Below are 21,113 nucleotides of genomic sequence, written 5' to 3'. Positions count from 1 at the left end.
AGTTTACAAGATCGGCTCCTGCTACTCCACTCCTCACTCATTTCTTCTCATTCAGTGATGAGAACAAGATGCTGGAGTTTATCCCTTAGGCTAATGACCAAATCGCCCGTCTGGCCTTGGGAAAGCCCTATCCTGACCATAACTAACCATCTTCTCTCTGATTTTCAATTATCACCTTCCAAGATATATAAACCCAAAATGCACGCCAGGTCTCTGGATTTTCTGCAATAGCCAAAGGCACAAATCTTCTTTATTTTGGAGAAACAATTGCAAAATCCTTTGTTCCACCTTTCTTATGACTTGGTCACCCAACTCAGCATGTGTTTCTATTGTCAGCGCCAAAAGAAACAAGAGTGGAACACACACACAAATCCTACATACATGAAAGGAACCAAAGACCTTTATCTTCCTCAGGTCATGGTGGTTCATCCTTTAACAGGGGACAGCTGCAACATGACAAGTTGATTATCCAAGTTCAAAGGCTACTCAATGGGATGAACTTGAGATAAATGACGCAGGTGGGGCAGAAGACTAAATATCTAACAAGAAGAGGGAAAAAGCTTTAATTTCACAATTTTTGCTTTACGAGCCCACTACATTCTACTCAATAGAATAAAAGTCATGAAATACATTGTTAGTCCAATTTTTTTTATCAATCCTAGCCCAATTTGTGTTGGGCTAGGAATAGACAATGCCAAGGAGACTGAATTTCTTTTTTAGGGTGACATGTCTAGTAGGTTCAGTTTCAAATAGAATACAAACACATTAACATAAACATAAAACATAATAGCATCTTAAGATTCTTAGGAGAAAGGGGGTGAAATAAAAGCCATAAAGCATGGTTTAAATGGTGAGCAATGGTAGCAAGCCCTAAGTACCACCAATACTACCACAATAACAAAAAATTACCTGTTTGAGAGTTCACTTTGTTTGTGTACTACAATTTTCCATAGACAGAGGACTATTGTGTGTACAGGCTAATTCAGAAACATTACATACCAAGATTCTTATGTGCCATCAATATTAAATAAAAATTTAACCCATTACTAGATTTTGTTTACCTTTATAAAAAATTAAAAGACACTGTCTTGTCAGGGATATTATAATGGTTTCAACTGCACATTAATTCATGTTTACATTTCATCTCAAAGGCCAGTGGCTCAAAATCATATTTCTACACTCAAGTAAGAAAAGGAGCTAGGTCAGGCAGCAGCCACCATAGGCATACAAGGAAACACAGGTCTGAAATAATAGGACAGGGTGAGTAGAACTAGAAAGAAGCAACAACTATGACAAAGGTGCCAAGATTTCAAACAAAGAATAGGTAAGTAAGGAGCAATAAAAGAGCCTGGAAAGCACCAGGAAAGGTGACACAGGGTATAAAAATGAAGAAGCTGACTGTGCATTTAATGCCTATAAAGGCAAGTCCAAGAAATCAGAAGAGATTTGCATGTACTTCAGGAGAAAAGTCCAGAGTAAACACAGATGTAGCTGATACCCCAAGAGGGAGTAGTTAAATCATGAAAACACTAAATCACCAAGAGAAAGTACACAAGGAGATGAAGAGAATCTATCAGAGGCCCAAACCTGAGATTGTAATCAATAGGAGGACACAGGAAGTGGAGTATATATAGAAGGCAAAGATGCAATATCCTATAGACAACACCTCCATAAACGATCACAGAATCAGTAAGCAGAAGTAGGCTGCTGGAATGGATGATTTACTATCTTGGAGAAGAAATCAATATGGTAAAAAATTAAGGAGAGGAAGAAGAAGGCAGATAGACAGACAAATAAATAGATGAACAGACAGATAGACGGACAGTAGATAAATATGTGCATTCTTCTAATAAATCTTGAAGATATTAGGGAAAAAGGAATAAAACTGTAACTTGCTGGATAACATAGCAAAGGGATAAACCAATAATAATTTCATCATCAACAGTGTCACAACACAAAGAAAGAGAAAAGACTTCAAGCATATTAGGTACATGCATTATAAAAATCTGGAAATAAATGATCATTCTGTCAGTCTCCCCATGCTCTCTCATTCTCTCTCTTTCACACACCCACTTTCACTCTTTCTCTAACTGATAATCACTTTTCTAATATAGATTCAAAAAGATTTACATTTCAGGGGCTGGGAAGTTGGCTCAGTGGTAGAGTGCTTGCCTTGCATGACTGAGGCCCTGGGTTCAATTCCTCAGCACCATATAAGCAAAAGGAAAAAAGCCAGAAGTGGCGCTGTGGCTCAAGTGGTAGAGCACTAGCCTTTAGCTAAAGAGCTGAGGGACAGCGCTCAGGCCGAGTTCAGTCCCCACAACCGGACCCCCCGCCCCCCCCCCAAAAAAAAAGATTTACATTTCACTAAAAGTTCAATTCCAGGAGTTGAAATCATAACTATACATTTTGAAATATACCATAAACTTTTGTCAACATTTTACCCAAAAGATTATTTGCTGATTTTTGAACCTTTTATATCTCTTGTGATCTAAGTTTGACACTATCACAGGTCATTTGAGAAAACTATACATATACAAATGGAAATTAAGCATGGTTAACTCTAGAGATGGACTGAAAATATCTGTAAAGTATTTACACTATGGTACTAAACAATCCTTAAAACTATAATTCTAAAGATTTTTTATATGCATCAATGTTCTTGAATATCCAATGATTGTTATATGCTTTGTATTCCCCTAAAATGTTGCTTTTAATCATTAAATGGCTGGCAGATTTGTAGTTATAAAAAAATGGTTATGAAAGCAGCAAATACCTGAGGTACTCACAGCTGTGGAGTAGGGATTATGAGCTCCAGTATTTTCAGCCCAGCAGCCACATCCATAAAGAGCAGCCTAAGAAAAAGAATATAGGTATGTATACTATTGCAGAAATAGTAGATGTAATTATGATCTAAATACTCTCAGGAAAAAGTTCTCAACTTTCAACAGAAGACAAATGTCATATCCATTTAGTAAAGCCAGATTTACTAATGATGTATAGCAACAAGATGATAATATCAGAAGTTGTGTAAGAACTACTCAAACAATGGTTTCAACACTCTTGACATTGTTTTCTTCTACTTTGAGATAAACAATATTTACTCTGCTATATCATAGGACACCTAACTTATTCTTCCTAGCTGTAACATTGTTCACTGTGCAACCATCCAAAATCTCCCTCCCTCTGTTCTTCTCAAGTCTCTGGTAATCCCATAGTATATACAAGTCAAAACATTACACTATACCTCATAAATATCACAATTAAAGAAAATAGAAAATTAGTTTAAATAAATAAGTAAATAAATATTTTCAACCATTCAACTAAGTTTTTTTTTAGTCTATCAGCAGTAGTTTGTTTGTTTTTTTCTTTCCTTGAAAAACCTCTTCTTTTTTGTAATGTCTCTGTTGGTGATTCTTCTGGCACTTGAAATCAACATGCTAGCCTTAAAATAGTGGTTCTCTAACTAGATGTGTGTTGAATTTCTTAGGAAACTATCTAGTAAGAACCCTGTTTCCTAAGATTCTCATTCAGTGCTGGCAGAGGACTGGGAGGACTAGGATGCAGGCAGTGCTCCTAATCACCTCTAGAAAACCTTGCTTCAGGAGGTCTTTTCATTGCCTCACTTAGCCAAACTCAACAGGAAGAGCCAACACTCTGTACCTATGGGCCCAGTATATATTTGCCACCATGCTAGAGTCTATCGGATGAGAAGGAGAAAAAATGGTCTGTTCAAGCTAATCATTTTATTAAGTGGTGGAATAGACTTGTGTGTCTGAAACCACTAAGATCACAATAAGCTACTATGGTTAATATAAAAGATTATGACCATCATGCCTATTTGTTCCAATCAAAACTTCTTGTCTTGGAGAGAAGGGAATCCTAACTAGTAACTTCACCACTCCAAAATTAGAAGCAGTTTGAAAAACCCTTGGCTAAGTGTCATAGAGAAACATGGAAAGGCATAAGCAAGACTTCATTACCACTTGGTTAATAAAAATGAGAAACTGGGGGGCTGGGAAGGTGGCTCAGTGGTAGAGCACTTGCCTTGCATGCATGAGGCCCTGGGTTCAATTTCTCAGCACCACATAAGCAAAAAGAAAAAAAGCCGGAAGTGGCGCTGAGGCTCAAGTGGTAGAGTGCTAGCCTTAAGCTGAAGAACTGAGGGACAGCGCCCAGGCCCAGAGTTCAGGCCCCAGGACTGGATCCAAAAAAAAAAAAAATTAAATTAAATTAAAAAATTTAAAAAAAATGAGAAACCGGGGGGAAAAAAAAAACTAAATTCAATCTGTTGAGAATGATGAAAGGAATGACACTGATCAAGTCATATTGTATTCATAAACTGTTTGTTATATGGCATTTCCTTTGTACAACTACTGCTAAGATAATAAAAAAAAAATTAAGAAAAGAAATGGCTAAATGAGGTCTAACTGATAAATACATGGAATTCATAGCCAAGATATTCCCATAAGATATTTTTGAGGAGTTCACTTCTGAGGGCAGGAGAATACATTATTACTAAGTTGGCTAAATGCAGTCTGACTGATAAATACATGGAATTCATAGCCAAGATATTCCCATAAGATATTTTGAGTTCACTTCTGAGGGCGGGAGTTGGGAATATATTACATAAATTCTCTGGGGCAGAGGAACATATTACAAAGATTAGAAACAGCAACCACATAAGATTTCAGCTTTCTATGATACTCTATTTATTTTTTGTCTGTCATGGGGCTTGAACTCTGGGCCTGAGTGCTGTCCCTCAGCTCTTCAGCTCAAGGTTAACACTCTACCACTTGAGCTACAGCGCCACTTCCGGTTTTCTGGTGGTTTATTGGAGATAAGAGTTTCACAGATGTTCCTGCCTGGGCTGGCTTTGAACCACAAGGACCTTAGTACTTACTGCCTCAGGAAAGGCAGGAAGGCAGGAAGGCAGGAAGGGAGGAAGGGAGGAAAGGATGGAGGGAGGGAGGGGGAGGGAGGGGGAGGGAGGGAGGGAGAGGGGAGAGAGAAAGACACACACACACACACACACACACACACACACACACACACACACACACACACACATGTATTATGGTGCACACCTGTGGTACTAGCTATGCAGAAGATGGAAGGTAAGATGGAAGCCAGACCAGGCAAAACAAAGACTCAATCTGAAAACCCTAAAAACTAAAAACGTGAGGAAACACGACTCAAGTAGTGGAGAGCTTGACTAGCAAGTTTAGGCCTTGAGTTTAATTTTCAGTATTTCCAAAAAGAAAAGACTATCCTGTAACATATACCTTAGTTTTGTGGCCAAATACTGCTGGTAATGGTAGAAACTAAAAGCCCTTCAGAAGTGACTCAACACTAAAACTGGCAGACTTAGATGATCAGCCATTAAGTAGTACTCTGGGGACAGATGCCAAGTCAACTAGTGTCAAAGAACTTACAATCTTAGTGGAAGAACCTCTCTCAGACATCTGTATATCATCTTCTCCATTCTCTACAAAACCTTGATCAAGAAAACACACACACACACACACACACACAGAGAGAGAGATATCATAAAGCCAGAGGAAGTCCTCTTCCTAAGAAGAACATTGATGCTTATCATTTGTGTACTCTGTCTTCCTTTATGACATCCTCTTTTAATTTCATGACCTACACTTGTCTTCCTTCGGAAATTGGTTAGGATAAGATAGTCATAGTAAGATAAAACAAAGAATCGGAGCTTAGTCTCTCTTAACCACATCTTTGGGTAAAATAGAGCAACTTTAAGCAGGCTTTTAAAATAGTATTAGAAGCTTCTTTCTTTTGGCAGTGAAATTTTTATTAAAGGAAATATCCAGTAGCAAAAGTAGCTTACACAAATGATATTTCTTAAACTTTCTCTGGGCCATTGTTTCCTTTTTTTATAAAATGAGGATAATAAAAATACCCATCTAGGGTACTGTCATAGGACCACTTAACTTATTGCTCCTGATGCATACAGCAAATGCTTAATAAACCACAGGGGCAAATGTTATGATTATTAACTATGACATGTAGTGAAACACATTGTGTCATTTTATTTTGACAGGTTGGTAAAGTAGCTAGGATCCTCATTTTACATTTGTGAAGTAAATATTCAAAGTAAGGGGAATAGTAAGTAGGAAGATGGGATTAGAATAAAGGTTATCCTGAATCTACAGCTCACACACCTAATCAATGAAGTCAACTGCATGTTTTCATATCGGTAGAATGAAGGTTGAATGGGGGAAAAAAACACAGTAATTCCCCTTTAGTGTACCAGCTGTAAATTTTGTAATAATAAACCAAAAACCAATTAAATTCTAATTCAAATTGGCATTTAGCCATCTGTACTACTACGGCATTTCTAAAGTAGGGTAATATGTTAAAAATTTCAAATAGTTCATTTTAAAAGTACATTGAAAAGTAGCTCAATTTGGTATACTTTAAAAAGCAATTAGCCTTTGAAATTTTTCTTTTGTATTTTGCTTTATTTTTTTCTGATTGACAAAAACTGCTCTCTACCTCTCAACAGATCTTTCATACTTGCAGGTTTATTATGTCTTCTTTACCCAGTAATATGATCTAAGTAAGCAAATCTACTTTTTTGTAAGGACTTTGACGTCTCTCCTGCATACCCTTTCTTTATATGTATATATATATATATATATATATATATATATATATACATATATACATATAAATATATACACACACGTACCCTTTCCTGATTTTTCAGCTCTACAAGTTGTATAAATGGAGCAAATCAACACATAAATTTACTGAAGTACTTTTTTCCAGGACAGTACCGTGTGTGATAGCAGAGTAACCTCAAGACTGTTAGATGTTATACCTTACTAACACAGTCCAAAACTAACCAAACAAACAGTGAAAAAGTCATAGAACTACAATATAATGAAGGCAATTTTCCTGGCTTTTCCCTCTCCTTCTCCACCTGAGCATCCAAATCTGATATACCAAGCCTGATTTTCCTATTCCAGACTTTACAAATGCACAGGGATTTATAATATGGAAAAACACCATGCCCAGAAAACAGGCTTTTACAATGAGTTCAAGAATTCCCTATATAAGAGGTAAAGAACAGTACAAAATTAGTTACTCTTCTTTTTGGCTTCCCCCTGATACAAGACTATAATTGTCTTGTCCACCTAAAGGGCAAATCAGGGAACATCACTGGGGGCTTCCATGAATCATTCAATGTTTCAAGTTTTGGCTAACTACCAAGACCAAAGCAACTGAGACATCAACTTTTATTCGAATGAGCATGACACAAAGCATTACAAGTTAGACATCTTGTGTATGGCAAGATCCAAATATTGAGGGTTTATTTTCAACAAGAAAATACTTGTAGCTTCTTTAAAAGACTCTGTGAGAATGTCCAATTAAATTATTTATTCACTGAGCAAATATGTATTAAACCTATAGGTATGCCAAGTTGCTACCTACTCAGGACACTTAGTGCATCAAATGTGTATTACTGCACTCTTGCTACAGACCTAAATATTGGAGAGAGGAAGGTAGATTGAAGATGATATTCAAGAGAACAGGGAATAAGCAATTTCAAATAAATTAGATACTCGCTGGTTTTCTCGAGTGTGTTGACGATCTGAAATCCTAGTTATTCTAACAAAACATCTAAAATACTTCATCAGAGCTGTTGTTTGAATGGAGAAAATAGAAAGTGTAACTCTAAAATCATTTTCCTTCCTTAAAAAGCAAGCAAAATTCTAGCAGAGGACCACAATAGCTCAATAGCTGTGCACATATGACCTTATAAAATGATGGTCATCAAAATGAACTAGAAGATATGTTAACAACACGTTTGTTTTTGTTATTGTTTTGTTTGTTATTTCAGTGTATTGTATGCAGTTATCTCTTTTTTCTTCCTTTTGTATACCTCCTGTTGTCTGTTTTTTATTTTGGTACCCTCTATCTTGTATATAAGTTTATCTGAGTCAGGGATGGGTAGGGGAATCACAGAAATAGTGAGATAAAGACAAAGGGTGAACCAGTACAGCAGTGATACTTGCAAGCACTATGCTGGAAATGAACTTCACAACTTGCGGGGGAGGGGAGTCAAGGAGAAGGGAAAGTGGGAGAAAACAAGGGAGGGAGAAACAATGTTCAGCAAGAATTGTACTCATTTCCTTATTTATGTAACTGTAACCCCTCTATACATCATCTTTACAACAATAAATAAATAGATAAATAAATAAATACATAAATAAATAAAGCAGTAATATTGACAGGCAGTCTTTGTCCTAGAAAGTGATATTTACAAAAAAATTTACAGGGGCTGGGAAGGTGGCTCAGTGGTAGAGCGCTTGCCTTGCATGCCTGAGGCCCTGGGTTTGATTCCTCAGCACCATATAAACAAAAAGAAAAAAAGCCAGAAGTGGCGCTGTGGCTCAAGTGGTAGAGTGCTAGCCTTGAGCTGAAGAGCCGAGGGACAGCGCCCAGGCCCAGAGTTCAGGCCCCACCACTGGACCCCCCCAAAAAAAAAAAAAAATAGAAATCAAAAAATACTAAATGTCTAGTCTTTGGCTTGTTGAAAATAGTAAAACTAGGATTACTTGTTGATCATTAAGAATCCTATCACTATAAAATTTTTAATTTAAGAAAGAATTCTGAAACCATATTTGGTTTATTTGTACTAGATAAATAATAATGGTGTTAGCCTGCATTGGTTTGCAGCCTTCATTGACTACAGGCTCATGTCTGTAATCCTAGCTACTCAGGAGGTTGAGATCTGAAGATCTCAGTTCAAAGCCAGCCTAGGCAGGAAGGTCCTTGTGACTGTTATCTATAATTAACCAGCAAAAAGTCAAAGTGGAGCTGTTGTTCAAGTAGTAGAACTCTAGATTTAAGCAAAAAAGCTCAAGGCCAGCACACAGGCCCTGAGTTTAAACCCTAGCTCCACTTTCTCCCTCTCCCCACCCCCACATACACACATACAAAATCATTTTTCCCCCATATGGAAAAAAAAAATCTGTAAGTAACTTAAAACCTGTGAGCTAGAATAGAAAACTTCATATTTAATTTTGAAATAAATGCTCACTTAAAATTCCACAATTCAGGAAGTGGTGCTGTGGCTCAAGTGGTAAAGTGCTCGCCTGGAGCGAAGAGTGCAGGGACAGCCCCCAAGCCCAGAGTTCAAGCCCCACCACCGACAAAAAAATAAATAAATAAACATACACTTTAAGTACAAGTTGTCATGTCGAAAACAAACTTTACAACTTTGGTGGGGGGGGGGAGGATTTGGTGGGGGGGGTAGAGGGAGGCTGGGAAGGGATGGGAAGGGTAAACAAAGGAGGAAGCTACAATGCTTGATAAGAAATGTACTCACTATCTTGCCCATGTAATTGTAACTCCTCTGTACAGTATTTTCACAATAAAAAAAAAAAAAACCCACAATTCAGGGGCTGGGAAGGTGGCTCAGTGGTAGAACACTTGCCTTGCATGTATGAGGCCCTGGGTTTGATTCCTCAGCACCACATAAGCAAAAAGAAAAAAGCTGCAAGTGGCGCTGTGGCTCAAGTGGTAGATCACAGCCTTGAGCTGAAGAGCTGAGGGACAGCTCCCAGGCCCAGAGTTCAGGCCCCACGACCGGACCAAAAAAAAAAAAATCCACAATTCAATGACACAACTTACTTCCCCAACCAGTTAAAACAAAAATAAAGAATTAAAATCTACAACTACTTACCTGTCCCACTCTCCCTGGATGTTTCAAGGCTAATCCTCCACTAGAGACTGCAGCAGCAACGTTCCCTTCATGGTCCACAACTACAGCACCCACTGTGTCCAAAGTGCCTGCATCATTTTCCTATAGAGCAAAAGGGCCATGAATGTTCAACAGGCCTGATCTAAGACAATTGGGAATGACTGTGCAGGGTTTTTCAATACAATTATAACACAACAGCTGAGTGTATTTTTAAATGCAATACTGAACAATATCCTAAAATTTTCTGTTCTCAAGTTGTCATTTTAATCCTGTGTAAGACAAAAAACTTTCCCTAGAAAAATCCTGAACACAGGGTGAACCATTGTTTTACTCTAATAATATTTTCTTGTTTTCCTCTAGTAAGATTAACATGCCTTTTAAAAGAAAAAAAATGTTAATACAAATTACAGTACAGCAGGAATTGTTTGTGATTGGAAAAGTATAAAAGAAAAGATCTGTGGCATAAATAAGCCAAAAAATATATCCTACAATATACAATCTTCAGTGAGTAATTATATTCAGCAGAATAAGAGAAGAGATTGTGATTTACAATCTTGTAGTATACCACACTATCATTTTCTCTCACAATTCCTTGATTGTGTGTCACTTTATAGGATATTCCTTTCTTTGCTGTATTATTAATAAGCTTGCCAACTGTATGACTGAAAACTGTCTGTCCTGAGAGGCATCCTAATGCCTTTGCACCTTGTGTCAGGTCTTATGTGTTAAGACATTTTATTTTTAGTGACTATACATAGCTGTTCCTTACTGTAAAGGTTTCTGAATCACATAAGCCAAGCAGGCAAACTACTGTATGAAAATCAAAGTTAACAGAAGGAGGGGAAAATATTTAATGACAATATACCCTTATACTTAAAAAGAGTAATGGATTAGTGTAGGTCTTTAGGTTAACAATAGTCATGAGTATTTACAGACGCAGGCAAGTGCTTTTCAAGCCATGCCTTGGAAGCCCAGGCCTCAACCTTACTCCCACTCCATGCTGCATGAAAGAATCAGGGGCAATCCCATGTTTAACAAGAGTAGCTTCCCCTCCACTGTGGCTTAGGTTTCACTTGTACTGACTGTCTTTACTTCTTAGCATGGCCCCAGAACTATGAGCTCTTGGGGCCATCTAAATTGAGTGGCGTAAAAGGGAGTTCTTAAAAATGAGGAACAGAATACAAACAAGACTTCTCCTTAAAACCACTTGGGGAAAAAAAAAATCAGAGATCAAATATGTCCTAAGAAATTTTACATTGAGTTTATTAGGAGAAGGTAAATACACCTATACACTAATATTTTTTGCTCTGAATTCTAACACCTTTTAAATATACTGAAACACCATGACAGTATTAACTTTGATTTTTTTAAAAAAAGTAAATGACTAAAAGGAGTGTTGTATTCCTAACCTCTCTTTTATCCATGCCTGGGGGAATCTCTTACCAAGGGATCTACATGGTTATATCCCAGAACATCATTGTTCTACTCATGGCAAAAGCCTAACTTCCAAGCTCCTATCCTGACCATAAATTCCCCGAGGAATGGGGTCTCCACTGTGTATCACTCTGCATACAGCAGATATTCCGGACACACTGATAATTGATTAAGATGATATGTACGTACTCATGGTTCCAAAACAAGTTACTGAATAAAGTAATGCAAGAGCTATGACTCTCCAGTTTCAGAACCAGTCTTCTACTTCCTTTTCTCAAAAGTGATTTTATGTAACTCTTGAGGCTGACACAAGAAAAATGCTAACAAACCAGTTGTTTTCATTCATGTTGGATAAAGCAGTGTATCTTTGTTGGTAGCTAAAATTTAAGAATCAAAGTAAAGGGTTGTACAAAGAACAACCACACCTGGCATAAGCCTGTAATCCCAGCTTCTACAGAGCAGAAGTAGGATCAAGATCCAAGCCTGCCCCAGGCAAAAGTGAGAGGCACTATCTGGAAAACACAAGCAAAAAGGGCTGGAGGTCCAGCTCAAGTAGTTCAGGACTTGACTGAAGAGTCTAATCCTTAGTATAAACAACAACAGCAACAACAAATAAAGGACTAGGAACCTAAGACTTTAATCCTAGCCTTTAATCATAACTAGTCAGGAGGCTGAAATCTGAGAATCCTGTTTCCAAACCAGCCTGGGCAAGAAAATCAGAGATTTTTATCTCTTAACCATCAAAGAGCCAGAAGTGGAGCTGTGGCTCAAATGAATGAGAACTAGCATTAAGTGAAAAAGTTTAGGGGCAGCACCCATCCCAGAGTTTAGAGATTTTTATCTCTTAACCATCAAAGAGCCAGAAGTGGAGCTGTGGCTCAAATGAATGAGAACTAGCATTAAGTGAAAAAGTTTAGGGGCAGCACCCATCCCAGAGTTTAAGCCCCAAGACTGGCGTGTGCGGGCAGACACACACACACACACACACACACACACACACACACACACACACACACACACACACACACACACACACACACACACACACACACACACACACACACACACACACACACACACACACACACACACACACACACACACACACACACACACACACACACACGGAGTGTTAAGGATTTTTCTGCCAAGGTTAGCTTTGAACCAAGATCCTTCAGGTCTCAGCCTCCTGCGTAGTTAGTTTTAAAGGAGTGAGCTACACCAGTGGCTTGGCTTCATGTTTATTTTTTTGAAACAAACAACTTCCATACAAATATACTCAATTTCTCTCAATTAAAAAAAAAAGATTTTTTTTTCAAAAAGGATTATTTTTTGGAAAATCATGATTTTACTGAGGATATATACCAACACATTGTCCCTTATTCTTCGCTTTAAAATTCTGGAAAACTTTTACATAACTTTTTCCCCAGCCCAGGTACAGGGGAATGTAAAATTATTATCTTTTTCTATCCTGATAAGGACAATTATTTTTGAAGAATAATCAAATTACAGCTTCCCTACTGTATCCACGGGCCTTTGAAGGAAAGTCACTTTTTTAAATCAATAAATTAAAAAATTGTGTTTTATATAAATGTGTTTATATTTATATATGTATATTCTACATTTTCACTCAATGTTTTAATATCAGGACACATTGTAGGATGGTAAAATCAATAATATATGTATTACTAAAGAAGATAAGTTTTTTTCCCAAAGACAGAACTCAAGTCCTCATGAATGTAAGTTAACAGTCCCTAAAATCACCTATTTAAGAATATTCTTGGGCTGGGAAGGTGGCTCAGTGGTAGAGTGCTTGCCTTGCATGCCTGAGGCCCCTGGGTTCGATTCCTCAGCACCACATAAGCAAAAACAAAAAAGCCGGAAGTGGCACTGTGGCTCAAGTGGTAGAGCGCTAGCCTTGAGCTGAAGAGCTGAGGGACAGCACCCAGGCCCAGAGTTCAGGACCCACGACTGGACCCCCCCCCCCCCCAAAAAAAAATTTTTTTTGCCGGGCGCCGGTGGCTCACACCTGTAATCCTAGCTACTCAGGAGGCTGAGATCTGAGAATCGCGGTTCAAAGCCAGCCCAGGCAGGAAAGACCGTGAGACTCCTATCTCCAATAAACCACCAGAAAACCGGAAGTGGTGCTGTAGCTCAAGTGGTAGAGCGCTCGCCTTGAGCTGAAGAGCTGAGGGACAGCGCCCAGGCCCAGAGTTCAAGCCCCACGGCCGACAAAAAAAAAAAATATTCTTATTGATTCTTTTCTTTATAAACTGAAATTACTAATCCTACTCAAGCATTCCACAAAACAAAAAAAAAATTTTTTTTTGGGTCCGGTCATGGGGCCTGAACTCTGGGCCTGGGCGCTGTCCCTCAGCTCTTCAGCTCAAGGCTAGCACTCTACCACTTAAGCCACAGCGCCACTTCCGGCTTTTTTGTTTTTGCTTATGTGGTGCTGAGGAATCGAACCCAGGGCCTTATGCATGCAAGGCAAGCGCTCTACCACTGAGCCACCTTCCCAGCTCTCAAAACAAAATTTTTAAAGAAGTGATATATAATAGCTGTACAATACATATATATTATCTGTAAAATAATTCCCCCTAGTATTTTGATCAAGATGTTGTGGTATGACATTTATGTCTAGCTAAACTACTATAAAAAGATGCAAAATTAATGTCAATCTAAATGGATTGGAAACTGATGGATTTACTCTAACACAGTTTAAAAAATAAAAAATCATACAGAAAATAGAGAACTCTGTTCCAAATTAAGGTATATATTCCTAAGGGTCTGCAACACCTGCAAAAATCAGAATTACTTCATAAATATTCAAGAATTAGTTCATAGACTCCACACACTGCAAAGCAAATTTAAGGATGATGAAGTAATATTTAAACATTTTTATGAAGTGCAGATAAATTGAGTGAAAGACAAACACTGGTATTTGTGCCATAATAATTTTACAGAGTTCATTTGAACAGGAATGAAAACTTAGGTTAAAAACTACACAATGACTGTTACTATATAGAGCCACTATTATACTCTTGCACTCCATAAATACTTGAAAATGCATGCACCATACAGATACACATGTACCTATTGTCCTAGACTGAAACATGGTATTCATATTAACTGTGATAAAACTCTGACTAAAAAGAAACTATATAAACTATAGCTTCCTTCAGAATAGGCATGTTTATATTAAATTGGCAAACAGTACAAATATGGAAAACAAAATTTTCTCAATGTAACTAAGCACTTGATAGTCAATTTTATATTTCTCTGCTGTAAACAGGAGATGACTAATAGTTATTATAATAATAATAAAAGTAAGAACATATAAACTACTTTAAAAGGAACAAATCAGCCAGGTTCTGGTGGCTCACGCCTATAATCCTAGTTACTCAGGAGACTGAGCTCTGAGAATCTCAGTTTCAATCCAGCTCTGGCAGGAATGTTGACTCTTATCTCCAATTAACCCAAAAAACAAACAAACAAACAAAAACGGGAAGTGGAGCTTTGACTCAGTAGTAGAGTGCTAGTCTTAAGCTTAAAAACCAAGTGTCAGTGCACACACCCTAAGTTTAAGCCCCAAGACTGATGAAGAAAAAGAAAAGAAAGGAAAGAAAGAAAAGAAAGGAAGAAAGGAAGGAAGGAAGGAAGGAAGGAAAGAAAGAAAGAAAAAAAGAAAGAAAGAAGGAAAGAAGGAGGAAGGAAGGAAGGAAGGAAGGAAAGAACGAAGGAAGGAAGGAAGGAAGGAAGGAAGGAAGGAAGGCAGGATGAAAAGAAAAGAACAAAGGAAGGAAGGAAAGAAATCAAAGAAAGAAAGAAAAAAGGAAGAAAGACAAACAGGAAAGAAAAAGGAATGAAGGAAGGAAGGAAAAATCTCTTGAAACAAAGATACTTCCCACCAGAAAGTATACCTTTAACCTACTCCCTAACTCTGAAATAAGACACCATGTACCAATCACTTATCTCATTAACATAGCCTTTCCTTTGTACAGAATTATTCCAGTATCAAGTAGCTAAATACAGGAATAAACCTTGTAAATATAAGAGCACATCTTGCAATTGGGAGTCTCATTGGATTATGCTAATAAAATAATAAAGATGGAAATAACACTTTTAATAAAAGATATAACAAGCTCTTACACTACACTTTAATTAAGTGTAAGAAATGGATGGACAAAGGGTGAACAATTGCAGCAATGGTACTCACTAGACACTATGCTGAAAATAAACTATTCAACTTGTGGGTGGGGATGAGAGGGAAAAATTGGGAGAAAGCAAAGGAAGGGGTGATAGGTGACATTGTCCAAAAAGAAATGTACTCATTACCTGACTTATGAAACTATAACCCCTCTGTATAACACCTTTATAATAACAATAAAAAACAGCTATGTAACTAGCATAACCTTCTAAATGTTTAATAGAAAAAGCAGATGACTTTTGCCCTATATGGTAGCACAACAATGCCCCCCTAAAGCTTTTTCTTCTTTCAGTATCTAAAAATACTCAAAGGACATAGGAATATTCCATGCACTTTCCCCCTGGAGCTAGGGGTTCTAGCCCAAGGCTTGATTCCTAGCACCAAAAGAAAAGAAGAAAACCATCCTTTGCTGACTAAAACTTAAACAATGATTCTTTTTTTTGGGGGGGTCCGGTCGTGGGGCCTGAACTCTGGGCCTGGGTGCTGTCCCTCAGCTCTTCAACTCAAAGCTAGCGCTCTACCACTTGAGCCATAGCTCCACTTCTGGCTTTTTTCTTTTTGCTTATGTGGTGCTGGGGAATTGAACCCAGGGCCTCAGGCATGCAAGGCAAGCGCTCTACCACTGAGCCACCTTCCCAGCCCCAAACAATGATTCTTGTAAACCATGGTCAACATGTCTGTTCGTTTTTTTGTTTTGTTTTGTTTGTTTGTTTGTAATGGTCCACAGGCCTGAGCTCAGAGACTGGGAGCAGTCCCTGAGCTTTTTTTTTCTCAAGGCTAGCACTCCACCACCTGAGCCACAGCTCCACCTCTAACTTTTTACTGGTTAACTGGAGATAAGAATCACATGAACTTTCTGGCTGGACTGGCTTCAAACTGAGATCTTTAGATCTCAGCCTCATCAGCAGCTAGGATCACAGGCATGAGCCAGTGGCACCCAGTTTAACATGTCTATTCTTAAAACAGGCAAGTGGCGCTGTGACTCAAGGGGTAGAGCGCTCTACCCCTTGAGCCGAAGACACAGGGACATCGCCCAAGCCCAGAGTTCAAACCCCACGACCGACAAAAAAAAGAAAAGTCTTAAAACAGTCATCTGTTGTTGCTGTTGGTGTTGCCGTTTAACAGGAATGCTCCGCTAGCCTGGGCAAAAAGTTTGATATCCTGTCTGAAAAATTAGCTGAAGTAAAAAGGCCTGGAGGAATGGCTTAAGTGAAGGATGCCTTTGCAGTACTACAGACATTCCAAACATTTAAAACGAAGAATAAAATTTATGAAAATCTGTATTTATATCTTAAATTGCTCAACAAAAGTTAATAATTTTCACTGTTATATTTAAGGTAGACAAGGGATTTCATATTATTAAAATTCTAACTTTTATACCATTTATACCATATGAAAGTTCCACAGGAACAATTACAAATACTTAAAGATACCTACGAACAATGTTTTCCAAGTGGTAAATGTCTATCCATTGTTCTCAGATTTGCAACATTAGAGGTAGAAAGGAAAATGATCTTAATCCTGGTTTTTAAAACAATCTCTCAAATAAAGAATTGGTGATTTTTGTCTTCAAAATGGAACAATTTCAGAGCCTCAGTACATGGACAGTGAGGTAAGAAAAAGATGATAACACAATAATAAAAATCACAAACCTTTTATGTAGCTTTAAATCATTCTTACTCATGTGCTGCTTAATTAATTATTATGTATCTTGTCAATCATATTAACCACTGAGTAAAGAAAACAAATGTAAGATATAGCAGAGTTGAAAAAAGTCAAGGATTTAAAATTTCTGTCATGTTCCTTAGCATGACAAGAATTAGATCATTAAATTACATTCATCCTATTAAAATGTTTATACAATACAAAGACTCCAGAATGCAGTTTTGAAATTCAGTGATAGATATATGCATTATGTCTTCCTATTTGTCTAAGATAAATGTTAATGTCAGTTATCTAACTTTTTTTTTTTTTTTTTGGTCACTTGTGGGGACTGAACTCTAGGCCTGGGCGCTGTCCCTGAGCTCTTCAGCTCAAGGTGAGCACTCTACCACTTGAGCCACAGCACCGCTTCTGGTTTTCTGGCAGTTAATTGGAGATGAGTCTCAAGGACTTTCCTTGTGTGGGCTGGCTGTGAACTGCGATCCTCAGATTTCTGATTAGCTAAGATTATAGGCGTGAGCCACTGGCACCCAGCTAGTTATCTAATTCTAAACCAACATTTGAAAAGTCTACATGGAATATAAAACTAGCCATCCTCCAACAACTAAAGATAAATTTATACATATGTATGTATACATGTATATACATGTATATGTTTTATATACTATGATATATCCAGATATATAACATAACTTTAAGAAATCAAAATAGGTAATATTAGTTTCTGATAAGAAAGTATTTGTTGAATTAATTAATTAAATTCAATAGACAATATTTTTCATCATTAAAATCTCAGCAAAAGCTTGTCCCTTCTTGTCCATTTTCTACTCCTTGCCCAAGATCTCCCCAGTAACAGCAGAAATTGCCATCTCTGCCACACTTGTACTACGTCATAGACAAATGTCACATCCAAACTCGTAATCCCCAACATACACACATACATACACAATATTAAAATTCCACCCATCCTCAACTCCTGCAGCCTGAGATAACTCCAAGAAAGTTTTCCTGAAATACTTATACATACCTGGAGGTTTTTGTGCCCTTAAACTCCTAGAACATGATGTTCTTCCCATACCAAGATCACATTAACTTGTTCTAAAATCTTTTGTGGCTTATCTTGACCCTCATGCATCAGAAAACAACAAATAACAAATATCATGAAATTAATGTTTTACTGGAATTCCATCAGCATCTCTAACATCAGACCCTCTGAAACAGCATCTTGCTCAATTGGTACACATGGTCTAAACTTAGCATACCTGAAGCAATTTTCCTGCTATGAAATCCTTGGCTGGTCTCCATAATAAGCAAACTGAAGTCCAGATTAACTTCTCATAATAAAAGAGTGGTCTTTATTTCAGAAAGTGTTGTGTGTCCTTTGGTCTATAAACTTCTGTGGCACTAACCATTAAACATTAAGGCTCTCACTTTATCTACAAAGAAATTATGTCTGAGTTTGGTCACACATTCTACATTCAGTGTGTTATTTGGTAATACTTGTTTACCACCTTCTATCCACTGAGGTTATTTGTCAGTGGACTGGACTCTTCTAATTTCTGACTAATTCTGCTTTCTTCAACTCCAAGTTTTAATGTTCATAAGTAAGTAATATTCATACTGTAACTTTAATTTTGTTTTCTCCACTATAGTCAGTCATCACCATCTGGGAAATACATGAAATACATGAGAGAAGGAGAGAATCAAGTTTGCTTGGAATTTTAATTCATAGAGACATGTGTATCATACTACTTCATGACAGAGATAGCATGACAAAGCTACCAACATACTAACAGGATATAAATTCAATACCTGGCCAAATCTTTAAAACACATAAATAAACAAGCTAAGACTTTGCTAATTAAATAAACAGCAACAACTCTCTTTATAAGAGCAGGCAACCTTTTTCAATTTAGTTGTCCAATTTAGCTCTTTCCAGGAACACCTGGCCATGGTCTGGACCTCTGGTCTTTCTTTCATTTTACGGCATACATTTACCTTCCCTGGATAAAATTACACTTTTTCTTTTAAATGCCAGAGCTCTGCTGGCCTTTGAACTATGTCTTAAAGCAGTGGGGAATAACAGATAAAGGACTAGAAGGTAACAGGACAATCTGGATTTTATTCCCACCAATGAAACACCGTGACAATTAGGATGGGTCACTTAACCTAATTTGAATTGGACCTGACCCTCTCCACATAGAAGAGTATTATTTGATACTAATTTAATAGTATATTAAAAAGATGCTTTACTTGATAGGAAGTTTTTTAATATTTTTCTATTTGGTCATGAGCCATACATACAAAATTGTGAATTGCCATTCAAAATCATAAATATTTAACAAATAAATAAAGATAAGCATATTTGGAAGCAAAAAGGAAACAAAAATGCCTATGGACTCTTTCTCATTTTTGTGCCTCAACAGATTAAATCTTATTAGAGCCAATGATATTGGTTCATGACTGTAATACCAACACTCAAGAGGTTGAGAAATGAAGACCTTTAAAACCACATTTGACTATATAATAAGACTCCATCTCAGAAAAAGAGAAAATCTTACTGGAAAGTAAAGATGAATCAAAAAACTGAAGTAACAGAAAAGGAGTTAAGTAGATTCTAGGATACAAGTAATATATATTTTTAAAAAATCTAATGTCATTCAAATTCAGAGATATGTAATACTTAAAAGCCTGCATTAATGCAAATAGCCACCAGGATAGGCTCCATTCACATAGATTTTAAAACATACTTCTTATTCCTAAGTACAGTTAGTACAAAATAAAAGTAGCAAGATGGTCAGAGAGCACTCTGGCTATTGACTTAATTTCTCTATAGGGAATTTTAGTTTGCTACATTCTGTGGACAGTTTAATCTTATCAACTGACATTTCCCCATTGAGAATTACAAAAAGCCAGAGTTGAGTTTGAAGAGCAAAGTGTAGTTTTATGTGCTATATATATTGTTTTCTAATACCTTAAAATAGATCATATACTGCCAGTAAGTCTTAGTCTTCTCCTAGCCACCTCTTTCCTGCAGAAATCCTGTGGTGCAACCAAGCTCATCCATTTACAGGCCTCTGAACCTAAATCTTTCATCTTCTCTCCCCAGTTAAATTCCTCCCTTTCCATGAACCCTGCCAAGAGAAACACAGCAAAACTAAGAGTGGCTTCTTTATCCAGTTCATTCTTGTTGCTCTCTTCAATAGTCTTACTATTTTAGTATAGTCTTACTATTTTAGTATATCAAATGGCACTGTTTCCTTTAATTGTTTGACTGTACTGAGCCCAATACATAAAAGGTAGGGCCTAAATGCCATATGTTTTATTATTCCCAAAACCTTATTTATATTGTTTGGGTTTTTATGTGTATGTATAAGTCCTGGGGCTTGAACTAGGGCCTGGGCACTGACCTGGACTATTTTTGCTCAAGGCTAGCATTCTACCACTTGTGCCACAGCTCTACTTCTAGCTTTTCTAGTTAATAGGAAATAAGAGTCTTATGAACTTTCCTGCCTGGACTGACTTTGAACCGCGATCCTCAGATCTCAGCCTCCTGAGTGCAATTATATAGGATTATAAAGGCATGCTAACAGTACCCACCTTTATACAAAGCTTTAAAAAAATATCCAATAATGATTTGCTGATGAGAATGTTAGGGGCAGGGGTTAAAAAATAAGAGGTATTGAATGAGGAAAGCTGAAGGTTGCATGAGGCCAGAACCTCTAGTGAAAACAGCACTCAAAGCCTATGTGTGGTTCTCAAGGTGATTTGCTGGTGAATTCCATATACCTGAGAGCAATAAAAAAATAATAATAATAACTCTTCCTTGCCAAGCATTCTTGCTCACAGCTGAAATCCTAGCTACTCAGGAGGCTGAGATCTGAGGCTTGTGATTTGAAGCCAGCTTGGCAGGAAAATCCATGAGACTCTTACCTCCAGAAGTGGAATTGTACCTTAAGTGGTAGAGTGGTAGCCTTGAGCAAAAACTCAGGGACAGCATGCAGGCCCTGAGTTCAAGCCCCCAGATCAGCACAAAAAGGAAAAACAAAAAACAAAAAAGCACTTCTCCCT

General features: G+C 37.4%; 1 protein-coding gene across 3 annotated transcripts in view; it reads right to left on the bottom strand.

The window, feature by feature from the left end:
* Positions 1–21,113, bottom strand: part of Tasp1 (taspase 1) — a 199,189-nt gene that overhangs the window by 104,702 nt on the left and 73,374 nt on the right. For 2 of the 3 annotated variants that reach the window (XM_070006733.1, XM_070006734.1), the window contains exons 9-10: positions 9,719–9,838; positions 2,777–2,855 (exon numbers count right to left, since the gene is read on the bottom strand). In XM_070006733.1, coding sequence (XP_069862834.1) covers positions 2,777–2,855; positions 9,719–9,838 — 199 coding nt within the window. The remainder of the gene's footprint in view (positions 1–2,776; positions 2,856–9,718; positions 9,839–21,113) is intronic. The other variant, XM_070006735.1, reaches the window with a different exon arrangement.

The sequence above is a fragment of the Dipodomys merriami genome, unplaced genomic scaffold, assembly GCF_024711535.1.
Source record: "Dipodomys merriami isolate MVZ:Mamm:240054 unplaced genomic scaffold, mDipMer1.0.p SCAF_7, whole genome shotgun sequence".
NCBI lineage: Eukaryota > Metazoa > Chordata > Mammalia > Rodentia > Heteromyidae > Dipodomys > Dipodomys merriami.
This window is presented reverse-complemented; position numbering and strand designations above follow the sequence as displayed.